Source organism: Balaenoptera ricei, chromosome 6, assembly GCF_028023285.1.
Source record: "Balaenoptera ricei isolate mBalRic1 chromosome 6, mBalRic1.hap2, whole genome shotgun sequence".
NCBI classification, from domain to species: domain Eukaryota; kingdom Metazoa; phylum Chordata; class Mammalia; order Artiodactyla; family Balaenopteridae; genus Balaenoptera; species Balaenoptera ricei.
Window position 1 is genome coordinate 111,062,895 of NC_082644.1, and position 25,463 is coordinate 111,088,357.

General features: G+C 38.7%; 1 protein-coding gene and 1 pseudogene across 10 annotated transcripts in view; one reads left to right on the forward strand and one right to left on the reverse strand.

Moving 5' to 3' along the window:
• RABGAP1 (RAB GTPase activating protein 1) overlaps nt 1–25,463 on the forward strand; it is a 158,943-nt gene that overhangs the window by 114,878 nt on the left and 18,602 nt on the right. For 8 of the 10 annotated variants that reach the window (XM_059925567.1, XM_059925565.1, XM_059925570.1 and 5 more), the window contains 6 exons: nt 6,166–6,279; nt 10,468–10,542; nt 13,698–13,823; nt 14,430–14,573; nt 16,383–16,424; nt 16,685–16,813. In XM_059925567.1, the coding sequence (XP_059781550.1) occupies nt 6,166–6,279; nt 10,468–10,542; nt 13,698–13,823; nt 14,430–14,573; nt 16,383–16,424; nt 16,685–16,813 (630 nt within the window). Of the gene's footprint in view, nt 1–6,165; nt 6,280–10,467; nt 10,543–13,697; nt 13,824–14,429; nt 14,574–16,382; nt 16,425–16,684; nt 16,814–20,193; nt 20,416–25,463 lie in introns of those variants that run through there. The other 2 variants (XM_059925573.1, XM_059925574.1) reach the window with 2 other exon arrangements.
• Nucleotides 520–3,953, reverse strand: LOC132367599 (COP9 signalosome complex subunit 2-like; annotated as a pseudogene).

Here is a 25,463-nt window from a genome sequence, read left to right on the forward strand (position 1 = left end):
AGTAACATGTCAGTATATTTAAAATCATTACAAAAATCTTCTCTCTGGTCATGTTGCTGGTGACAAATTATTGTGTTGTATATTTAGGGAAGGGCTTGGCAAACTGAGGCAAATCCAGCATGCTTCTTGTTTTGAAAATAAAGTTTTATTAGAATGCAGAAATGCTTGTTTATTTACATATTGTCTGTGGCTACTTTTTCTCTACAAAGGGAGAGTTGAGTAAATATTTGCCATCTGGCTCTTAACAGAAAAAGTTTGGAAAATGTTAATACTGCATGATCATATGGCAGTTTTGTTTTTTTCTGGAGATTAAAGCTATTTTTCTTATGATAAATGAAACAACCAAAACATAAAGCCAGTTGATAAAAAAGAACTACTTCTGCCATTACTTCAGTAGTTTTCAGGAACTATCACCTTACAGTAGTTTTGCCATTCCCTGTTCTTTTAAGGTTTATGTCTCTGCATGATTGCCTCAAGTGCATTTGTAAAAGCTTGTTCTCTGTTAAGCCATTTTACTAATTATAGTCTGGTGAAAGGATGTATTTGGTTGACTTAATCAATTTGGCCATGAATAGTGTCATCCAATATGCCTTGTGCTAGCAAGTTCCCTACGTCAGCTACATTTATGTTTAACTCCTTAGAAATAAAAGGACTATGTATTGTGGTATAAATCTTAATTTTATAAGCACTTGGGTTTCGATATTTTACAAAAGCTCTTTGCTGTGTTCTCTTAGGAAGGAATCATCCATAACGTTACTGTGATTTGTTTTCAGAATCTTTTCAAATTTAACGATGTCATTATTCTGATAGTAACTTATGAATTCATCATTGTTAGAATTTTTGGATCATTTTTGTACAGCTTGGCCTCTGGCAAGTCAAATGGATTTATTCCCAAGTTCTTCAGCATATTTCCTAAGACCAAATATTTTAAGCAAGTGGTTCACATGGAACTCCTCAATTTATTATCATTCTTGAAGGCTTCAAAAATTCAGCATGTGAATTTTCAAAATCACCTAATCTCAAGGGCATTTTCCCCCTTACTTATCTGATGACTCCCATGATCAAATGGTTGAGGGATGGCAGATGGATGAGAACTAACCAGTTACAGAGTTTTTTCAGTTTTTTGTTATATTCCGATTCTATGTGCATTTGAATGTCCAAGTCATATATCTCATAATTGTATATCCTTTTTCAAGTTATCTTTATCATCAGTCTAATATGACTGATAAAACTAGCATAAAATATTTTGAAGCTTTCCATATTCCTCTCAATTCTTCATATAATTTTCTAACCTTCATGCTTGTCCTGAGCCAGAATCTATCATTCTTAGCATGTTTCAGAACTTTAATTGTTGTTTCATAAAATTCTTAGAGTGAATTCATCTGACATTTAAAAAATCTGAATTCTCTTTTGGAAATATTCCAGTGGATATATAATTCAAGAACAGAATTAACAGCTTTTTCAGAATAATTTCTTGTGGCTGAACTCCAAATATAGATCAATAAAATGTCCATTCATCTTTTCTGGAAAGTTTTGTCAATGTGAAATTTATTTTAATCATTGTTTTAGTGCTTTAAGTCCCCTTTCTCCTTTTTGTTTTCAAGTTCCAGAACTTTTGAGAAACTACTTAATGCTGCTTTGGGTCATCTTCCTTCAGTGCTTTGAAATTATCATTCTGATTTTCCAAATCTCCATTGATTGAATTACTCTCTGCAGAGTGTTCCAGGTGGTAGCCCTCCTATCATTGCACAAGAAATCATTCTCCTTGGTAGACACTTTGGCCGGCTAGCTCATTGTGGTTTTAATTGGCATTGTCCTGGTAACTACCTTTTCATTTGCTTATTTGCCATTTGTATATTTTCTTTTATAAAGTGCTGAAATTTTTGTCCATTTTAGTAATTGTCTCTTTCTTGAAGTTCTGTATATATTCTGGATACAGTTCCTTTTGAGATATATGTACCGCTTGCCTATTTCTTTTCTTAATGGCATATTTTATAAGCAGAAAATTTTTAATTTTAGTTAAGTTCAGTTTATTATTTTTCCTCTTAATGATTCTAGGGGTGCAATAAGTTTTTGTCATGCTGCAGTTTCACAGTTGAAGCTGGGACTGTTTATGGTCTGTTGTTGTTTGAGCTGTTCATGAAACAGATTTATTTCAAATAAAGATTTCTTAATTCCCAGTATGCCTGTGGTTTTCTCTTTGTGTTGCTATTTTACATTCTGTGTGTTGGTTAAAATTAAAACTGAGTTCAAGAGAATTCCCTGGTAGTCCAGAGGTTAGGCGGACTCGGCGCTTTCACTGCAGGGCCCAGGTTCGATCCCTGGTTGGGGAACTAAGATCCCGCAAGTTGTGTGGCGTGGCCAAAAATAAATTTTAAAAACTGAGTTCAAGAGAATTCACATATCCTAGGCTGAATAAAAATTGTTAAACCCACAATAATATAGCATATATTTTTGATACAGACTCCTTTTCCTTGTCATTTCTCTTGATAATTGCAGGATGATTTGATTTATTTTGCATTTAGAGCTAGACCCAAAGTCTTTGTTCTATTTCTCATGACAGTTATTTTCTCTTGCCTGCATATGACACAATTTGGAAGTCACTAATGAGTCAATCATTATAGCAGTCTTGGTTTTTTCAGGTATTTAGTTGGAATGTCTTTTAAATTATTAATAAGGTTCTTTTCTGATTTAGTTTAGTGCCTCTTTCACATGAGTCTTGAATTAATAAACATTAGCATTAGAGATTCTAGTTTAGGGAGAGCTGTTGACCACATGAGCATTGCCATCACTCAATCTTAAGGAAGCTTTTGGACTTTTATTCGATATATTTATCAAGCACTGAGTATGTGTCATGCATTGTGCTAGGCTCTGTGGAAGTTACAAAACTAAAGTACAGTTTCTGCCCCTACATGAATAGCTTTATAGGAAGATAAGATATACAAAAATAAAAATAATACATATTCTAGGAACCATATGGTTGAGTATTCTGTATATCAGTGTGTGTGTGTGTGTATGCGCACGCACATGTGCGTGTGTGTGCTTGTGTGTGAGTGTGTGTGTTCAGAGAACAGCCCCAGCTGTCAGCCATGCTGGAGACTTTGCTCAGTTTCACTTTTATCAAGTGTTTTATGTACATGTCAGACAATACTGGAATCTCTTTACATGTTTATAATTTATAGACACATTTGATGTAACCCTCACTACAACTTTATAAGGTAGATGCTATTAGCCAGAGAAGATAAGAAGCTCACCTTAAGTTTTTTAGCCAAGAAAGAGATGAGCCAGCTTTCAAACCCAGATATGTCTGACTCTAAGCTCTGCCCCTGGTTCTAAGGACTTAAGGTAAAGATGAATTGACATCGTTCCCATCTTTTAGGTACATATAGCTAAATTAATACTGGGAATTCTTAATCTAAAGGACCTGCATCATCCTGGGTCTCTTTTTCAATTGTATGAGTATCCCCTTTTGTTTGTTTTTCCATTTTAAAATCACCTTTATTTAGATGTAATTTATGTACAGTAAAATTCACCAGTTTTAAGTGAACAACTCAATATGTTTTAATTACCACCACAGATATGATGGATAATAATTCCATCACTTCAAAAATTTCTCTAATACCTCTTAAAAATCAGTCTTCTCCCTTTAGCCCCAGCCTCGTCCAAACACTGATCTGCTTTATATAACTTACGATTTTGCTTTTCTAGAATTTTATGTACATGGAATTATAGAAAACAGTCTCTTGTGTCTGTCTTCTTTCACATAGTCTAATGCTTTTGAGGTATAGCTTATGGCGTGTATCAGTAGGTTTTTTCCCTTTTTATTGCTGAGTAGTATTCCATCACTATATGCACAGTCACTATATACCACAGTTTATTTATCCATTTACCCGTTGGAGCACATTTGCATTGTTTCCAGTATGGGCTATTAGGAATGAAGCTGATATGGACATTTGAGTTCAAGTATTTGCATATATTTGTATTTTAATTTCTCTTGGATAAATAGATAGGAGTGGAATCGCTGAATTGTATGGTAAGTGTACGTCTAACTTTATATATAAGAAACTTCCAAACTGTTTCTAAAGTATTTGTACCATTTTGCATTCCCACCAGCAATGTATGAGAGTTCCAGTTTTTTCTCACCCTTTGCCAGTCCTTGGTATATTGGGTCCTTTTAATTTTAACATATAATGGGCTTGTAGAGGAATCTCACTGTGGTTTTAATTTATATTTCACTGATAACTAATGATGTTGAAATTTTTTATGTGCTTATTTGCCATCTATATGTCTTATTTTATGAAGCATCTATTCAGTATTTTACCACCATTTCCCCCCTTTTAAAATCAGTTGTTTGTCTTATTTTGAGAGTTATATATCTGGGTTCAACTCCATTATCAGATAGATTTTATAGGTAATTTATCCTATAAATTCATGGTCATGGCTTACATTTTCATGTTTTTAACAGTGGTTTTTGAATATTAAAAAAATTTAATTTGATGAAATCCAGTTTATCATTTTTTGTTTTCTGATTCTGTGACTCATAGGGACCCCTCTACGTAGCTCTGCAGCTCTCTTTCTGTTCAGCTTTGCCTCTCCAGTACTCTGAGCTATAAATTCTAGCTACCTTGCCCTCCCTGAATTCTGCCCTCTTTTTTCTCAGCTCAGGGGGGCACTCCCCATCCCCAGCTCTGTTTCAGTTCCTTCTCCATGTGCTACAGCCTGGAAGCTGCCACCAGACAAATAGCTGTTGTAGTCTTAGGTCTCACCTTGGATTTTGTCCTGTCAGGGATCACCACAGTTCTGAGCTGCCTTAAGTGCTGTTAATGATGCATTTAAAAACTAGTAGTCTGCCGATAAATCTCTTTGGAAAGCAGTTTGGCAATGTCTTTGAAGGTTTAAATAGTTTACAGGTTAAGAAAGAGGATAGGCTTTAAAGATGGTTCACCAGAGATGGAGTTTGAGGTGGTATGACTAGTGTTTAAGGGTACAAACTTGTAATGAGGAGTAAATAAGCCAGAGATCTAATGCACAGTATTATAAATATAGACAGTAATGTTGTACTATAATTATGTAATGTGATATTGCTATAGCAATAGTATTACAATATAGTATAAATGTATCAAAAGTAACATGCTGTACACTTTAAATTTACACAATGTTACATGTCAAATGTATTCAGTAAGAAAAATCTTTTTTAATGTAAAGTTAGTTCAGATCCCACAACTGTAAAATATTTATGGCCCTGGGAACCTGATTACCTGAAAGGCTAGAGAAATTACCCGACAAGAAAGAACATCACTCATTTTTCACTTGAAACAGGAGTATCAGGCTCTTCGTTGGTGTGCTGAATATGATGTAGTCTCACCAAGGAGAATCAAGTCTGTTGTCTTAGCTATGAAGACAATGCATTGTTAAAACAGAAGGTCATGTTTTTGTGTTCTAGTTATTTACCATGTGAGCAAATAAAATTTAACAAGGGGAAGCTATTAGAAATAGCTGGATGCTTGACATATTTTATGACATTATTGACATTTGTTCAGTTTTAGTTACTCATTGTAGAAGAGGAAACAGTTTTTCTCCATTGGTAAAAGCAAGGAATATTTTCCCATAGCCTGTTTGAATCCTTTGGCATTTAATAGTCTAGTTTCCTATTGAGTAGACCACTATGTGAATTTTTATGCCATTTGTCCCTAGGATAAACCCCAATCAAGGGATTTCTCTTTTCCCTTTGAGAACCTGGCACATGAGTTTTGTGCCAAAGGATCAATTAAAGCAGCAATTTTTCTACCCAGTTTTTTCTAACGGGAGCACTTTGCCTCCTTCTTTTGAAGTTAGGTTGAGTGTTTTCCTGGGGGCAATCCATTTTGAATCACATTTTCCCTCTTACAGTAGAAAGGTTACCAGCTGCACTTCCTTGCAACAGGGGTGGAATAGACATGAGGTGTATAGAGTGAAATGGGTTGATTTTCTTTCATCTTTTTTTCCCCTTAATATTTGCTTTTGCTTTGGCTTCCCTGAAGACACAATAACTCTGGGCATGCATATGTGTATGTATGTCCCTGCAGCATTTTTAAAGCGTGTAAATGAGAAGACCTTGTTGTATAAGCCCAAACAAGTACGGACATAATTGACTACTAAACCTTCTCTTTCCTAATGTTTCCACAGGAGTCTCCCCAGGACAGTGCTATCACTCGTGATATTAACCGGACATTCCCAGCACATGACTACTTTAAGGACACAGGAGGAGATGGACAAGACTCCTTATATAAAATATGCAAGGTATTTCATAGGAAAACAAAAAAGACTCAGTTTTTTGTTTTAATTTTTGGCTGCGTTGGGTCTTCGTTGCTGCGCACGGGCTTTCTCTAGTTTGAGACGAGAGGGAGCCACTCTTCGCTGCAGTGCGTGGGCTTTTCATTGCCGTGGCTTCTCCACAATGAGAGAGCACGGATTCTAGGCACGCAGGCTTCAAGTAGTTGAGGCACGCGCGCTCAGTAGTTGTGGCTCATGGGCTCTAGAGCACAGGCTCAGTAGTTGTGACGCAGGGGCTTAGTTGCTCCTCAGCATGTGGGATCCTCCCGGACGAGGGCTCAAACCCGTGTCCCCTGCAGTGGCAGGCAGATTCTTAAGCACTGAGCCACCAGGGAAGTCCAAGACTCAGTTTTAAATGGTGATTCTGGTTCTTTGAAATTATGCAAAGGATAACTACAAAACGTAATTTGTATTTGATGTTCAAGAATGCAAGAAAATGAGAGAAAAGTCTTTGTAAAATCAACAGTAACAACACAATTTTAGATTCATAATGAACAGGATATAATTAAAAATAAAATGGTAGGATTTCTTTTACCCTTTTAATCTAGCTCTCCCTCACCTTCCTGCAAAATGTCCCAGAAAGAAACCCTGTGCTCACTGACTCTCATCCCTTACTTCTGACCCCACTGCACTCTTGTTTCTCTCTCGTGATATCTTCATTGCAGCTCTCTCTGCTCCTGACTTCTCACCCTCCTGGTTAAGCTCTCACTTCTCTAACTACTTTGCTGATTCTCTCATGATTTTTCTCTCTCTCTGCCTGCTCCTAAAACAGAGGCCTTCCCCTAGGTGCTCAGTCACTGGTTCCTGTAGCTCTACACTGTCTCCATGGGTGACCCTTTCCACTTCCACAGCTTCAGCTATCACCACTGCACAGATGTTCCCAAATCTACATTAACTCAAGGCCTAAATTTCCAGCTGCTCATTGGTCTCCATGTAAAAGTCTGTCAAGTACATCAGACAAAACAGGTCTAAAACTAGGGTTCATTTAAAAAAACACTTTATTATGAAAATTTTCAAACATACATAAAAGTTGAATAGTGTAAATGAATTTGTATATATCCCTGTCCAGATTGAATATTTATCAATATATTGCCACAGTTGCTTCATCTATCCTTTTAAAAAAATTTTCCTGAAGTACTTTAAAGCAAACCTCAGACATCACAATCCTAAACTCTTCACCGTACATCTCTAAAAATAAGATCATTATCCACCTGTATCATCCATCATTATCCATCAGTACCATCCAATAGCCACTCCATATTTAGATTTCCCTAAATGTCTTTATACATTTAGTTAGAATCAGGATCTAGCAATATTCAAACTGTGGTTAGTTGTTATATCTCTTTTAATTAAAAACAGTCCTCCTTTTTTTCCCCATGCTATTGTCTTGCTGAAGATACAATCATTTCTCTGTTACTTTCTAGTTCCTTCCTTTGGCCATGTTCAGTTTGATATGATTGATGTCTCTTTAAGCCGTACTTCCCTCACTATTCACTGCCCTGGTACAGGCCACTATGATATGTTGCTGGCACTTTTTTACAAAAGCCGCCTTGCATTAGTCTCCCTGCCTTTGGGTTCTAGCCTATTTATTATTTTCTCTGTGTTGACCCTAGAATTGGATCATTTTAGTGGCCTCCACTAGACCCACTAAAACCTTTAGTGCTTTCTCTAACCCACAGAATGAAATCAAAATTCCTTAGTTCATTTCCTGGTCCTAGATTCATTAGCTTAATATTAAAGGCATTTTGTAATATATCCAGGCTTATTCCCTAAATATTTTATGCTTCAGTCACATTGAACTTCTCACTGTACTCTGGTTGATTTACTTGTCAAACTTCCCAACTGAACTGTGAAGTTCTCAAGGGCAAGAATCATTTCTTACATATGTTAGCATCTATAGCACTTGCACAGTGCATGCCATATTATAGTAGGTGCTCATTAAATGTTGATGAATTAATGAAATGCCTTTTCTTCCCCATATTTCATTACAGCCCCCATGAACCTTATATTTCAAACATTTCCCAAATGTATTATGTACATGAAAGTACTTTCAAACTTTCGGGAAATGTTTGAAATATAAAGCATTCCTTCTAGCTTTTCTATGAGCCTGAAAAATGCCCCCCCCTCCATTCTCTACCTATAGAAATTCAATACATTTTTATCTTAGTACATAATTGATTAAGCCATGTGCTGAGCACTTTACTTGAGAGGACTGAGAATAATTCATCAGCTCTATTATATAAATACTATGATTATTCTCATCTTACAAATAAGGAATATAAGCAATGGGCCTAAGAGCCAGACCGAGACATTAGCAGTTGTGGGATTTCAGCCGAACTCTGTCTAACTGTGAGGCCTCTATTCTTTTTTGACTAATCGACTGTCGATTGGTACCTTCATCAGTTTTGTCAAACTGCATTCCACAGAGCTGTGTTGGCGTATGTTACTACTAGTCTTAACAAAATGGGTATTAATTCGTTAATTTTTACTGATTTGATAGGTGGAAAGTGGTCTCATTAAATTACAAAAGATCATTTCTAAATCCCTCTGTGCTTCTTGTCTTTGGAAAAGCGTATGTGTTTCTCATTCTGTAGCCCTCTCATCAGATAAGCTTTGACAAAGTGGGGGATATAATGAGATTATATTGAATTCTACCTGAATTTATGAAAGCATGGTTATATATAAAAACATAAACAGTGATTGGTGAGTGCCTGCTATGTAAAATATATATATATATATATATATATATATATTTTTTTTTTTTTTTTTTAATTTTTTGGGCTGTGTTGGGTCTTCATTTCTGTGCGAGGGCTTTCTCTAGTTGTGGCAAGCGGGGGCCACTCTTCATCGCGGTGCGCGGGCCTCTCACTATCGCGGCCTCTCTTGTTGCGGAGCACAGGCTCCAGACGCGCAGGCTCAGTAGTTGTGGCTCACGGGCCTAGTTGCTCTGCAGTATGTGGGATCTTCCCAGACCAGGGCTCGAACCCGTGTCCCCTGCATTGGCAGGCAGATTCTCAACCACTGCGCCACCAGGGAAGCCCCTATATGTATATATTTTTAAAGCTATAGTTTCACCAAAAGCTAATGATAAAATCCCATGTGTGTATTAACTTGTCATCTAATAAATGTTGGCATCACATTTTGCTAAGTGATCTGAAATTTAAATATACCCATTTCTAAGTTGCTTTCTTGGGACACAGAAGAACCTTGGGGGAAAAAAATGGAGAATAAAGAGAGTTTCATCAGAAATAAATTTGTCAAACACAGGGAATAGCGTCCTGAATCTATCGGAATTCCCCTTTCCCCCAACAACTTACATGAGAACTATAAATATTAACCATAAGAACAAGACTCTGAAGAACAACTACAGAACCAAAGCGTAACCCACAGGACTGTTTGATGTCAATATTCTGTTAATGATAACGTTCAGAAGAGATGAGTTGTAATCATCTGCTGCCAAGGAAAATACAAATGAAAATTCCAAAGAACCCACAAATGGTTTCAGAGTAATCCCTCTTATCAGAAAAGTTATCACTGGCATTGTGGAAAGGATTGTATTTTGGCATCTTTGCCAAAAGATTTTTTTTCCCAGAAAGAAAAATGAATAGCACTAACAGTGTTTAGTGAGTGCCTGCTATATGTGTTGAGGTGCTGGCTAGGTTGAATAGGACATCACCCCAGCCTCTAAGAAGTTCACAGTCTAGTAGAGAAGATGGACATTTAAAATGCAGTGTGATAAGTGCTATAATAACCATACATTTGTAACAAGTACCATAGAAGTACCGAGGAGAGAGAGAATCCTGGGGGAATGGAATATGTTTGTAGCCTCAGTGAAGAACACATTTTTCGGACAGAGAAGAGGGAAAAGCATGAGCAAAGACAGGCGGAATGACAGCTTTTTTTTTAGTGCTGAAATGGTTTTTGCTTAACCTTACCACTCCTTGGCTACAGGAAGTGGCGTGGTGACAGTGTTATTTATAATAAAGAAAAATTGGAATTGAAGAGAAATGTTTGCATCATTCACTGCCCATCAGAATGCCACAGTGGAGTGTGGGTAGCATCTTCGAGGTTCCCGTGTTCAAGTTCCTATAAGGCAACTATGACTCAAGAGTGACTACATTCATTTACACCTCGTGTGTTTTTTTTTCCCCCCAGGCTTATTCTGTGTATGATGAAGAAATTGGCTATTGCCAGGGCCAGTCATTTCTTGCTGCTGTTCTGCTTCTCCATGTGAGTAATTAGGTCTCTGTGTATGACTTACACATGTCCTGCCTCAGCTTATACTAACCTTAGACTTGATCATGGTTTTTTATTGCCTTTGGCCAGGCTTTAGCGCATGAGGGTTAACTCCTATATCTGGAAACCTTTTCCTTAAATTAATACAGTGTCATCATGGGAGAGAAACATGGTGAAAAATAAGTGACAGTGTTGAAAATTGGTACAAGGGTAGACTTTTTTTATTACTAGGGTGATTGGATAGACTTTAGTCTTGACTGAACCCTTTGGGGACATTTTATCTTCTCTAAAGTAGCTGCTGTCGTCAGTCTTCGTTTTGAGATTTATGTATTGGGGTGGAAGGGAGGCAGAGAAGTTGGGTTGCTTTAGCACCATTTTATTCATTTGTTCATTCATTCAGCAAAGACCTTTACCGTCCATCTTACTGATATTTTTTTAAACCCACAACAAAATTGAAAAGATGTTAAGGTGAACACTCATATGCTCTTGACCTAATATATCAGTATTCTTCCACACTGCTTTCTCTGCATCTCTCTCTCTTTTCCTCTTTTTCACACACACACACACACACACACACACTTTTTTTTTTTAATGGAAAAGAAATTAAAAAAAATTTTTTTTGGAAAATAAGTAGCAAACATCAAGATACTCCATTCCTAAATACTTGTGCATGTATCTCCTGAGGACCTAACCAGAATATCACAGTCATATCTCAGAAATTCAACACTGATTCACAGTGTCTTACCCACAGTCCACATTCAGTTTTCCCTGTTTACTCAGTAAAGTCCTTACAGCTTTTTTTTCTAATCAAGATCAATGAAGAATCAGGCATTGCATTTGGTTGTCATTTCATTTTATTCTTTTAATCTGAACTGTCCCCTTTGCCTTTTTTGTATGTTCCATGCCATTGACAGTTTTGAAAAATTAAAGCAGATTGTCTTGTAAAACATCCCAGATTCTTGATTTGGCTGATCATTTTCCCATGATTCAAGTTAAAATGCTTGGCAAAAATACCACACAGGTGATGTTAGCAGAGAGTTTTTGAGCACCTGTTTTGGTCTGAACTGTGCTAGTGATCAGGAGTGAATAAGATAGTGTGGCCCCAGTCCTTGTGGATGCAGAGCTAGTGAAGTTGACTAGCTGTAGGCAAAAAAAGTCACACAAGTATATCATTGTTACTTTCAGTGGCTCTATGAAGGTATAGTGAAAAATTTGATGCAAGATTATAACAAGGGAGCCTCATTTAGATTACACGCTTCTCTTGGAAGCTAACCTTTAAGGTGAACCCTGAAAAATGAGAAGGGATATCCATTCTCTTTTGTACTTTACTGTATCATTTAACCTTTTTTAACATTGTTATGAAAATAATAAAACTGTTCTGAAAACAAGAGAGTGGAGAGTAGAGCAGTCCTGGCAAAGAGAATAGTACAGTGTATAGAAGCCCTGAAATGGGGAAAACTTGGCATCTGGAAGGAACTGAAAGAAGGGCAGTGTGACGGGAGCACCACAAGCCATGGGGAATAGGAGGAGGGAGCTAGAGACTAGTGCTGTGGAGACCAGGCCATGCAGGCCAGATTTTGTTTCTCTAAGAACAGGAAGCTTTTGAAGAGGTTTAAGCCATTTCGTGTAGGTTGTAATACAAGTAAAACAAAACCACTTTGCATCTTCTTACTGTGAGCCTAGCTTGTTGGTATTGGTAGGCATGCAAAAATGTGATAAAGCTATGACATTGATAAAGAAGTCAAGTTTTTTTTCCCCCAGCTTTGTTTACATCATAATTGACGAAAATTGTGTGTGTGTGTATATATAACGTGTATAATGTGATGATTTGATATACTATACATTGTGAAATGATTCTCACAAGCTAATTAACACATCCTCAAGAAGTCAAGTTTTAAGTTTTTGTTTTGTTGTTTTAATCAGACTTTATATCTCAGAGTCTCACAAGTCTATGTGGTTCGTCTTTGTTCTCAACTTTCGTGTAAGGACATTTATCCTCATTTAAGTGTCACAACCCTTTTAAAATGAGTTTCCCGATGGAATCCCCAATATCTTGGTTTGAACTCTATGCTGCTTGCCATTGTGTTAAAATAAGTGCTTGTTTCAGAGTAAGGGCAAGTGTGCTACCTAACATCAGAAATGCCACTCTGGGCAGACCAAGTCTCTCCCTCAGTGAGTGGAAGAGTGAAGTTGCCTTCCATGGTAAAGACCTCAAAGGTCTGGTCCTTTGCCCCAAATGCCCTTACCTTTCCAACAATAATTTTCTATCCTTTTCTCATTTATTACTTAGTCGGATTTGCTCTTTAGCTCTGCTTTATTCCCAGTTATTTCTTTACTCAGCCCACCTCCATCATCTTGTTCGACAGACGCCCACCCACCTTCTTGACATTTGGAAGGCTTGCTACAGTCACGTCATGCCTTAAATAATATTTCCAGTGCTCTTTTTCTATTTTGAAAACTAGACATTTTGCCCGGTTCTCAGGGAGATATTTTTCCATAAAGCTGTGGAAGATGTATAAGTGAGTAACATCTGTAAATAGAAGTGAAGTAAAGGAGTTTTTGTACTATTTTAAATATTACTGCAGGTGTTACTGTAATACTTTAAACATTTCTTCAAACCTTAGAATACATAAAGTTCTTCTGTAACTAACCATGTTTTTAGCAACGGTGAGGAAGAAAAACATTTTTACTAAAATGAAATAACAGTTAAGGAGGTAAAATGATTTAACAAAGGTCTTATGATTTGGGAAAGATGAAACATATACTCGAGTATAGACCTGTTCCTACTCGGTTCAAGTCCTGCCCTCCCTACAGAGCCTGTTCCTGGCTCCCTCAGGAAGACCCAGGCTTTCTTGTTCTTGTGTTCCCACTGGTCTTTCTAACTAAGGCATTTTACAGCTATTGTATACTGGTTGTATGAGAGGCTCCTCAAGAACAGGAACAGTGTCTGACACAGAGTAGGCATTGTTAAATATTTCTTGGTTGAATGAATGAATGTTATAAAACACAGCTGAGATCTGAGTTACTGCCTACCACTAAATTTCCTAGTATTCAGATAGGAGAGTTGAAGGATGAATTTAATATACTGGGGAAACTTCTGTATATGTTTTTGATCCCCCACCCCTTCCCTCTTTGCCTGTCTGTTACAGATGCCTGAGGAACAGGCATTCAGTGTTCTGGTCAAGATCATGTTTGACTATGGTCTCAGGGAACTTTTCAAGCAAAACTTTGAAGATTTGCATTGCAAATTTTACCAGTTGGAGCGCCTCATGCAGGTAAATAGAGAATCCAGCTTGCATTTACCAATAGGAATGCAGGACTGGGAAGAACGGGATTGAGGAAATGGTGCCAAGGAGCAGTGGCGATTTCCTTAGCCATCCAGGGTTAAGGACAGGTTTTATGTTTTTCATTTCTCTCTATGTAACGATGATGCCAAGATTAATAAGGTGTTAACCCGATGGGTGTGAGCCGGGTTTTCAATCTCATAAACACCCAAAAGATCAGATGACTGTAGGAGCCTTTAACACAGCAAACTCAGTCAAGAAATATTCACCAAGGCTCTGAAGCTGACTGGTTAGGAATCTTATAACAAAAGTGAAACAAACTTTCCCAAACATTTCATAACTTGTAAAGAAAAACTGTCCTTCCAAATATTTGTCACCATTTGGGGATTCCTCTTTAGAGCTACTTTGTGGACTGGAAACGAGAGCTGAGTGCCAGTTTAATACCAGATGATAAGTGTTCTTCTCAGCACTTTGGCAGTTTTTAGAAAAACACAAATATGTGACTTTTGGGGCCTATTTCTAGCAGATTTATGAACCTCCTGAGTGAGAGTTAAACAGCTGCATATGTGCCCAAGACTAATTAGTTTGCTATTTCAGGAATACATTCCTGACTTGTACAACCACTTCCTGGATATAAGCCTTGAAGCACACATGTATGCCTCCCAGTGGTTTCTTACGCTCTTCACTGCAAAATTCCCTCTCTACATGGTCTTCCATATCATCGACCTGCTTTTATGTGAGGTACGTATCAGAGACCACAGCACTTTGGCTTTTGTTTGTAGTGTCCTTCCTGTGTCAGCTCTGTTAAAACAATTTGTTCTTAGTTATTTTATTTCATTGCTGGAAAATCCAGGTTTAAGTTACTCTTCCTTGGGCTGATGCTAATAATCATGTTTTGTCAAAGGTGCTCTCTGCTAAAAAAAAAACACATTTGTATTAGTTAGGTTTGGCTGCATTGAAGAAATCCAAAATAACAGTGACTAAATAAAGTAGAAGTTTATTTTTCTTTCCCATGTAAAGGAAATCAGAAGGTTGGCAGTAACCTGCCTTCCTCAGAGTGCAACTCTGTTCCTTATGGCTGATTAGAGCTCCAGCCACTGTCTCTATATTTAAGCTAGGAGGTTTAGGGGTTTGGGAAGGTTGCAGCTCCTCTTTTAAAAGACATTTCCCGGAATTTCCACCTGCATTTCTTCTTAACCTCTTATTGGCCAGAAGTTAGGTACATGACCATACCTAGCTTCTAAGGGGAGTGTTTTTTTTAATTAAAGCTGACTAGGAACTTGCTAAAACTTGGGGGTCTATTACTGAAAGAAAATAGATATTATAGTAAATAACAGTCTTTGCCTCAGCTTAGTTTTGGGTTTTAGGGTGTGTGTGTGCCTAAGAAGAAAAAACTAATTTCAAAAATAATATATGTTTGTTATAGAAACTATAGAAAGTATAAGCAAAAAGATTTTAAAATACTTCTAATCGCAGTCTAGAGGGAAACTACTTTTAACATTTTGGTGTATATTCTTTCCGCCTTTTCATATATGTGTATATGTAATTTCTATATGGAACAGTTTTTTCATATGGAATATTATGTAATAATGTATATTATGGTTTTATATATATAGAAAAATACATAAAAATACTATTATGCTATATATGCTATCTGGTAACCTCTTTTTATCTCATATACTTGACTATCTATAGACAGACACCTCCACATGTATACCATCCTTATTTTTGTTTAATTATCCCATATTCAAAACATACAAAAATCCATTAAGAAATTTGTATCTTCTAAGAAACAGCATTTCAGATATACCATTTATTCTTACTTAATGCGAAGTATCCCATTCTTTGGATATATCATAATTTATGTAACCAATTCCTAATCTCAAACCTTTGTCTAGTTTTTCACTATTATAAACAACCATTAGTTAAGTAGTTACTGTGGGCCTGGTGGCATGCTAAGTAACCTACATAAACTTCTCAACTAATTAGTTCAGAAAACCATTGGGAGACTATTTGTTATGGAACTTGAGGCCCAGAAACTTTAAAAGTTTAACACTGTCAACAGATTTTAGGGCCTCCCCTGAGCTGTCCTTTGCCCCACTACTCCTAGAATGATTAGATAAAAAAGGCAGATTAGAGGGAACCCTGAGCAGATTCAGTTCTGGGACATAGGGCTCATGGACAGAGTGATTGTTGTACTTGGAGTGAGCAGTATAGAATACAGGAAGAGCCACCAGGAGTTATTTCCTGAGAGATCACAATTTTATGACTCTAATGTTTTAGTTCAGAAGCATAGAATACTTTGAAAAGCATTCTTGAATTGCGAGAATAGCTCTAGAAAAGCTCTTCTCTCAAAAAAATGGGAGACTGGGTCTACCTTAAGTGGTTTTTCAGTGGTTGCCCTGTAATTTTTTTTCCCAAGATATTTTCAAGATATTCCATTTCTTAAGTTTTTACAATTTATCTAAAAATGGTGGGGTATTCTGAAGACAAACAGCTTTTAATAATCCATATATAAACACTGAAAATGTTTTCTGTGTTTTCTTTTAGGGAATAAGTGTTATTTTTAATGTCGCCCTTGGATTATTAAAGGTACAGTACACATTTATTTGTAAGCTGGGTTATCTGGTATTCCTTGTTCAGCACTTGCAATATCTTGGTCTTAATCTCATTCTGAACAGCCGCTATGCTCTAGCATTGTCCCTGACAGTGGATACGTGCAAGTAGCTCTGCAGAGGCTACAGAGTATCTTCTGGGGATGATAAAGGTGCTGGGATTATAAAATCCTTCTTGGGCACCTTCACAGCAGAAAACTTTTTCTGTACATTGTTGTATTTTCTTCTTTCTTCAAGACTTCCAAAGATGACTTGCTATTGACAGACTTTGAAGGTGCGCTGAAGTTCTTCAGGGTTCAGCTTCCTAAGAGATATCGCTCAGAAGAAAATGCAAAAAAACTGATGGAATTAGCTTGCAACATGAAGGTAAAATCATTTTTGCATTAATTTAGATTCCTTTGTTAATGTCTCACTCTTCCTGATCAAATTGTCAACATTTATAGTACATTAATAATAATGTTTTCTTTTGTATTGTATAATTTTCTAAATATTTTCATATATATTACAGCCTATGAATTAAATCTCAGGTTTCATGATTTCTACTGTGCTGTCCTTTAACTTTCAGTACTTGTTGTTATGGTCAGAAATTCCCTAAAATGAAAGTAATAATACATGAAGGAAACTTATTCACTATTTATCACTTCCAGTGGAGCATTTATGATTTGTATCATTTTTTTAAGGTTAAAAAAAAAGAAGAATCTCCTTGTGTTCATGTTATAAAAGTTTTGTTTTTAAAGAAGAAAAAGTAATTGAGGGAGTTTAGTTTGGAATTTGAGAGGTGGAGGCAAATGGGAGACAGAATAAATAGCTGTATTGAGATGCTTATAGGGTGCATAAAAGACTGACTGTCATATTTACTCAGTGTGTCCCCAGAGGGTAGAACTGTGATCAGTGTGCCAGGGGCAGATGTAGTAGGAGAGAAGCTTCACTATCTACTGAATTAGAGTACGGACTGGGAATCAGAGAGGTCTGAATTCAAAGTTATTTCACCTATTTAAGGCACAATTTCCTCATCTGTAAAGTAATATTGGATTTCTGGTTCTGGTTATATGTCAGACTGAGCTAACTCAGGCTACCCTTCTTTAAACATTTGGAGATGCTAAATAAAGTATAATCCGAGAAATGTTTAAATACCTGGATGAACTTGAAAGAAAAAAGAGAAATACCCAGGTGCCTTAAACAAAGTGGCTCAATGTATTGTGTGTGATAATAAAAGAGCGTTCCAAGGGAATATAGAACCATAGGTAGGTATTAGGATTTTACTACTCACGAAGACAAGACATGATTTGGGGCCTTCTGGAGGCCCCAAAGTGAAACTGAAATCTCTGCATAAAGTTAGGACTTTGGAATGGCCACCCTGTTTGTAAAAGCAGGAATACAAAAACTACATATTAGCCTGAGAAATAATAGGAATCATGATATAAAGTGAATGGGGGATTTGGCCGGGGGGAAAGGAAATAGAACTTCTAGAAATTAAAATAATCATTAAAGTTATCATTCAGTGTAAAATGTTACATCCTTCACAAATATTATGGATAACATTTCATGATATTTTACCATGTGCTAGGTACTGTGATTAAGTGTTTTTACGTGTGAGGATTAACTACAGTATATGTACAGTGCTTACCTTAGTGCCTGATAATTAGTAAGGGTTTCAGAAATAATGGCTACTACTATGATTATTTCCTCCCTGGTTTTTCAAGCAGAAACAAACTCTTTTCAGTAACATTTACACCAGTGATGGGTTTGCGCACAGCACACAGCCAAGTGAGCTCTGAGCTTCTTGGAGTTGCTCTTTCTATCCCAACCTGGTTTAGCATACAGGAGGATGCTGACTCTTACTTATGATTTCTTCCCCTCCAAAACCTGCTTCTTCCTCAGTGTCCCCATCTCCAGTTTGTGGGACCTCATTGCTCAGGCCTGAAAACTTGACACCATCCTCTTCTATTCTTTCTTTCACACTTAACATCTTCATATTCCACATCCAAGCCCTATCATCAGTATATATCCTGAATCTGATCACTTCTCACCCCTTTCATCACCAGTGCCCAAGTCTAACCATCTCATCACTTCTCTTCTGGAATATTGCAGTTGATTCCTTGGTCCTTCTGTTTCCACAGTGGTTTCCTCCCAGACTCTTTTTGATCTCATCTCTCCCTTGCTTAAAACTCTAATGGCTTCTTACCTCAGAATAAAACTCAGGTTCTTGCCTTGGCCTGCAAGGCCTGGCACCATCTCACCTCTGACAGTGTGATTTCAGCTACTGCTACTTTTCCCCCTTACACTTTCCACTTCAGACACCCTGACTTCCTTGCTGTTCTCAAACATGCCAAGCATGTTCCCTCCTCAGGCCTTTGTACTGGCTGGTCTCTCTGCCTGTAATGTTGTTCTCCTTGATGTCCACATGGCTTCACCCTCACCTCATTCAGTCTTAGGCTCAATGGTCATGTCACCAGAGAGGACTTCTCTAATTACAGTGTCTAAGTAGCAGCTCCCCCCAACTCTTTACACCCTATCTCCTTATCCTGTCATATTTTCTTCATGTCACTTATTGCTACTTAACATTATTTTATATGTTTGATTATTATCTGCGTGCCCCCTGTCCCCATGCTGGAATTAAGCCTGTGACAGAGGGGACTTTATCTCTTTTGTTTATTGCTGAATTCCCAGCACAAGAACAGGATCTGACATGTAAATATTGGTTGAATGAGTGAATAAATGAATATTCTGTTGAGTTTCTTCCAAGTGTTTTACAAAGAAGAGTTAACATGGATTTGGGCAAGGCTTAAAAATAGCTTCTAGCTGAAGGTTTACCTTTTGGGTTTTCATTAGCTTGAAACACTTTAATAATAAATGGATTCTTTATTTCCAAAGTCCAGATGGGAGGTGTCCAATGTCTTTTTCCTTGCCTGTGCTTCCAAAGAATTAAGGTAGACAAGGCCGCACAGCACACGTTAATATTTGCTTAGATACATAATTCCTTTTGGTCTTGGAGAGCCCTGCATGGCTAGGGTACACTTTGGATGATTTCCCCTACTTGCACATGGTTTCAGGTGAGAAAAATAGTAATTTTTCTTGAAATTGACTCATCATGGAAAGCCTACAGATTCACCAGGACATGAGAGAGTGAGCTTTTTCTGCTAAAAGGTGGGATATGGTGTGTACAGTTTAGTTAGTGATGATTCGTTTCACTCTGGCAGCCATACTTAATACCAAAAAATATTAAAGGAGATATAGGCAATAGTTGAGCCAATTACTGGCAAAGGACTTCAGTCACAGTGATATTTTGTCAGCTCAAAAATAAGAGAAATCATTGGCAAGCTCAGTTATGAGCCCTGCATTACGTAGACTACATGCTGGAGGAGGGCCTCAGTCAGCACAGAGAGTGCATAGGATCCTCTGGTTGTTTGGAGACCCTCTAGCCATGGAAAAGGGGATTCCTGCTAGGTGAATGCTTTGGAAACTAGCTTTTGAATTTCTTGGTGTAGAATTTAGAAAGGAACATTGGCCTTGTAACTCATTCAATCCCATTCTATTATCTTTTAATTAAAAAAAAAAGTTGTGACTCAGTTTTCTCAGTTGTACTTCCTAATTAAGGTGGGAATAGGGAATGCTTTACCTCACATGCCAGTCCAGGAAACAGTTACCTATTCTTGTTGTTGTCTTTTGTTGTGTTTTAGCAGTTACGGTGTTGTAATTTCCAGTATTTGTACAGATTTTATAAGAATCTCATTTGTTCCTCACAGTACCCTGTGAGGTGCAAAGGGCAAATCAAGTGTGGAAACTGAGGCTTATAGAAGCCAAGTGACTTACCCGGCTGATACTGACTGGGCAGTGACAAAAGCCCTGTTGGAACTCAGGCCTTCTGACTGCGTGCTCCCAAGGCTTTCCACCCCGTTGCATGGCCTCTTATTTCAGAAGGCGGCAGGAACCAAGTTTGGTGCGGCAGTATCTGCAATGGCCACAAGGTGGGTCTGTTGCCCAGAAAGGTCCACTGTCCTCTCGGTGCCTATGTCTTCCTTTTCTCCATCAGTCTCTCCCAGTATCTGTCTTTACTTGCCTCTCCTTTTTTTTCCTCTCTCTCTTTTCTGCCCTTTTACTTCTCCCCTTCTTCTCCTTAATTTATTATGGAACTGAATTTTTTTTTTTATTTCTTACAGAGTTTTAGACCCCTGCTCTTAATCTAAAATTTAACAACATACATCAAAACTCATTTAGCCGTCTGTTGAATTTCTCTCCCTCCATGGGTCAGTGACCTGAGATGGAAAAGTTGTTTCCACTTGTGATATAAGATCTAAAAGGAATTTCACTTTAAATAGATTGTTCAGGAGATTGGGAATGGTCCTAGGAGCTCCACAGCCCTTTCATACTCATAACTGTGCCATGCGTCATCTTTAAGTGGGGGAAAATGGGAAAAAAATAATTAGGTCTTTTAAGTTTTTGACTCAAGAAATATGTGAGAGCAACTGTTTCTTTGTGTGTCTATACAGGAATTTTGAGAACAAGTCTGATACGTGAGGCTGGTTTAGAAGAAGCAGGAACTATGCTAAAAGAGATGGCTCAGTGGGTTTCTTAGATCACATCTGAAGACTTGACCCTTTGGCTGTAGAATCCTGCCTGATGTGAAATGGAATTTCTGAACCATGGCTTCATTGGAATTTGTTATGTCAAACATAAAGTGAATGTGCTAGGCTTCAAACTACCTGTAAGAAAAGATATTATTACAAAAACCAAAGAGTAATATCTGTCAATTAATGTAATCCTAACCATTTGCTATTTGGAGAAACAGAAAACTCTTTGGCATTTGGGGATATTTGCCCTCAGGGCATGTTTTTATTCATGAGCTTAAAAGCAGCACTAGTTTGAACTTCATTCTCCACTCAAATCATTTGTATAGTTAGTGTGGGTTTGGGTTTTAACTTCTGTGTTTGTAGTGACTTCATCAGTCTTTTTTCTTGATATGTTCACGGAAGCTTGTATAGTGTCTACACATAGTGAATTAATCCTTAGAGTGACCATATGAGGTCATTTTATGGATGTGTGTACTGAAGGTTAGAGAATTGAAGAAAACTCCCAAAGGGCACAAAGTTAGTAAGGGATGGAGTTGAGATTAGATCCCCGGAATTTCAGACTCTAAAGTCAATGCTTATCATCGTTGTGCTTTACTGTACCTGAGGGATTGAATGAATGGGACAAGAGCTACTTCTATTGGTCCACTTTTGGTGATATTTGTCATATAATGATGGGTAACTCAGTCTCTATGTCATTGTTGAAACTTACCTTTTGTACACTGTAGCTGAGTTCCATTTTCCTTATAACTAGACCCGGCTAGTTTTACAAGATGTCTTTACTTGTTCCTACCTTTTAGAATTGGATTTCATGAGGAAGCTTCTGAGTGGGTACTCTCTTTCTCTGCATTGAACCCTAAAGTTTGCTGGTTGTTGCAAGGGTAGCAGTGGTCACTACCTTCTTGTTTTATTTTAATAAGTTCCTCTCCCTTGGTCCTTATCTGCATTTGAGTCCTCTGCTAATAATTTGCTTCTTGCATTTTAGAAAAATACTCTGACGGTATAAGGAGGATGCCTAATTCTATTTAGTAATCTTTGAGGGAGTGTGAGCCTGAACTGTTTGAATAAATTAAATAAAAAGGCTGAGAAATCAAATAGAATGTTGATTTGTTTCAAGTGGCTATAAGTGCAGGCCTTGGAGTCCCACAGACCTTGGCTCTCATGCTGGCTCTGCCTCTGCTTTGTGACCTAAGGTAGGTTAGCACAGCAGGGTTGTAGAGAGAGAAATAAGACGATGCCTTTAAAGTAGCAGCTGCTCTTCTGATGATATTATCATCATCCTTCACACACCAGTGCTCTTTTGGCCCACCCTGTTTTGATCTCCTCTGCCCAGGTATCTGCTTTCCTTAAGTCAGTTCAAGTCAACAAGCATTTGTAGATTGCCTTCTATGCCAAGAATATACTGTGCTCAGTACTGGGCATGCTACAGAGATGGGTAAAAAACAAGAATCACCCCAGACTTGCATCCTTGTGCTGGCATTGCCACTGAACAGTCTGGGTCCTTTACTTTAGACAAGTCACTTTACCTATCTAGGTCTCAGTTCCCCAGTACAATGAGGGTGATAATCCCTGCTGTACCCATCTCAGAAAGTCGCTTTGATGATTAAAGAAAATAGTAGATGTAGAGGTAGCTTGTTATCTTGAAACTTTTATGTAAATCTCAAGTTCTTGTAATCACTAACTGAAAAAGAACCATGGACTGTGTCAGATTTCTTTATTTAGCAACGAGGACTTTGGGGTCAGGATCTCCTTAATGTACCAGACCTCTTCCTACCCACACACTCACCCACACAACATAACTCCAACCCTGCCACGCAGAGCTACTAACATTCAACCTCCCACCTGCACTGGACTTTCTGGGAGTCCAGCCCAGCAGGGATTCTGACTTTTGCAGGGACTTTATTTATTTATTTTTAATTAATTAATTTATTTATTTTTGGCTGCATTGGGTCTTCGTTGCTGCACGCGGGCTTTCTCTAGTTGCGGCGAGCGGGGCTACTCTTTGTTGCGGTGCGCAGGCTTCTCACTGTGGTGGCTTCTCTTGTTGCGGAGCACGGGCTCTAGGCGCGCGGGCTTCAGTAGTTGTGGCTTGCGGGCTCAGTAGTTGTGGCTTGTGGGCTCTAGAGCACAGGCTCAGTAGTTGTGGCACACGGGCTTAGTTGCTCCGTGGCATGTGGGATCTTCCCGGACCAGGGATTGAACCCGTGTCCCCTGCATTGACAGGCGGATTCTTTTTTTTTTTTTTTTTTAATTTATTTTTGGCTGTGTTGGGTCTTCGTTTCTGTGCGAGGGCTTTCTCTAGTTGCGGCAAGCGGGGGCCACTCTTCATCGCGGAGCTCGGGCCTCTCACTGTCGCGGCCTCTCCCATTGCGGGGCACAGGCTCCAGACGCGCAGGCTCAGTAGTTGTGGCCCACGGGCCCAGTTGCTCCGTGGCATGTGGGATCTTCCCAGACCAGGGCTCGAACCCGTGTCCCCTGCATCGGCAGGCAGACTCTCAACCACTGCGCCACCAGGGAAGCCCCTTGCAGGGACTTTAAACCAAACTTCAGAATCAGCTCCTAATATTTCCTATCAGCAGCCTGTTTCCTACTCTTCTGTGTTAAATGGACTTTATTTAAATGGCTCATTGTTTGCAGCACATGTTCAGAGAAGGAAAGCAGATAATAATAATGTTACAGCCACCCTTTATTAAAAAGACTTCACTGTGTGCCAGCCAGGTACTCTTCTTAGCTCTTTATGTGTTTTATGTCATGTGATCCTCGTAACAGTAGTCCTCATAAGGACTGTTGGGATTTTCACAGAGGAGGACCCTGTGGCTGAGATCAGGCAGCTTGCGCTCAGTCACACAGTAAGTCATCCACAGAGCCAGGACTCAAGCCTTGGTCTGTCCAAGCTCTTACTGGCCGACGGTACTACCTCACTCCCACCAAGGTCAGCAGCCACTCTCATTCTTTCTCCATCGGTGTGGGCCACAACATCCCTGCCTGTTCCAGGGCCTGATCGCCTGATCAGGGGCCAGCTTTCCCAGGGCAAGTAGCACATGTTTTAAGAGAGAACCTTATCCAATTCCTGTGACAGATTAATGACAAGTGAGTGACCAAAGGAAAGGTGTTTTAGACTAATTTTTACTTCTACCAAAATATCAAACTGGCATGTTCCAAGTCTCCACCTTCTCTCTAATTCAGGGTTTCTTAACCTGGGACTATGGATGGGCCTCAGGGAGCCCATGAGCCTTCTGAAATGGTGTGTAGAATGTTTTATTGCTGGGGGTGGGGTGGGGGTTAGCTTCTGTGCTTTTTTGCGGGAACCATGTCTCTCAGGGGACATTCAAAGTGGTACTGTCTCTAACAGTGTTAAGAACCTTGAACTAATTGCAATGAGGTATAAAATTGGTTTTATCTAAATTACAAACTCAGCCTTAACCCAGGAAATTATTAGAATTTTTTCCTCCTTGAAAGTATATTTAAACAGAACAGATTTCAAACTTAATCGTCTTTGAAGGCAAAAATACCTCTGTGTGTGAAGCTGTGATTTCCACAGCTTTCTGATAGGAGTCAGCCAACAGTGGGTGTGATTCAGAGATCTGGGGCTGATTCCATAGCTTCTCTTCTTCTTGAATTCAGTTAAAATTTTAGTGGTAGAAGTAAGAGACAGACAAAATGAACTGTGGGGACTATGTCTCTTCATTAAGTATTTTCATGCTTACTGTGTGCCAGGCATTAGGAATTTCACAGTGCATGAAGAGTTCCTGCCCTTGTGGAGTTTGCATATCCTGATCTGTGTACATCTTCATATCATTAATGCTTAGCAAAGAACACTGCACATAGTGGGGCTCAACTATTGGATAAATAAATGTCCCTGCTTGCATCCTTATTGAGTTAACAGGAAGGCCTTTGACTTTGATTTGTTCAACAGCTGACTGTTCCGATTATGTTCCAAGCATTGAGCTGGGCGCTAGAGGTATGGTGGTAAGCAAAACAGATGTGGCCTGTTTCCTAGTGGGAAGACAGATAATCAAGTAAGCACATAAATAAATAATTGTGAACTTGGACAGGTGCCATGGAGGATTTGGCTTGACGCTATGAGAATATATAATGAAAGACCAAGCCTGATAGGGGGAAGAGGGTGTCAGGGAAGGGTTCACTAAAGAAGTGATGTGGAGGGACTTCCCTGGTGGCGCAGTGGTTAAGAATCCGCCTGCCAATGCAGGAGACACAGATTTGATTCCTGGTCTGGGAAGATCCCACATGCCGCGGAGCAGCTAAGCCCGTGCGCCACAACTACTGAGCCTGCGCTTTAGAGCCCACGAGCCACAAGTACTGAAGCCCACGTGCCACAACTACTGAAGCCCGCGCAGTGAGAAGCCCGCGCACCGCAACGAAGAGCAGCCGCCGCTCACCGCAACTAGAGAAAGCCCGCCAGGAGCAAGCAACGAAGACCCAATGCA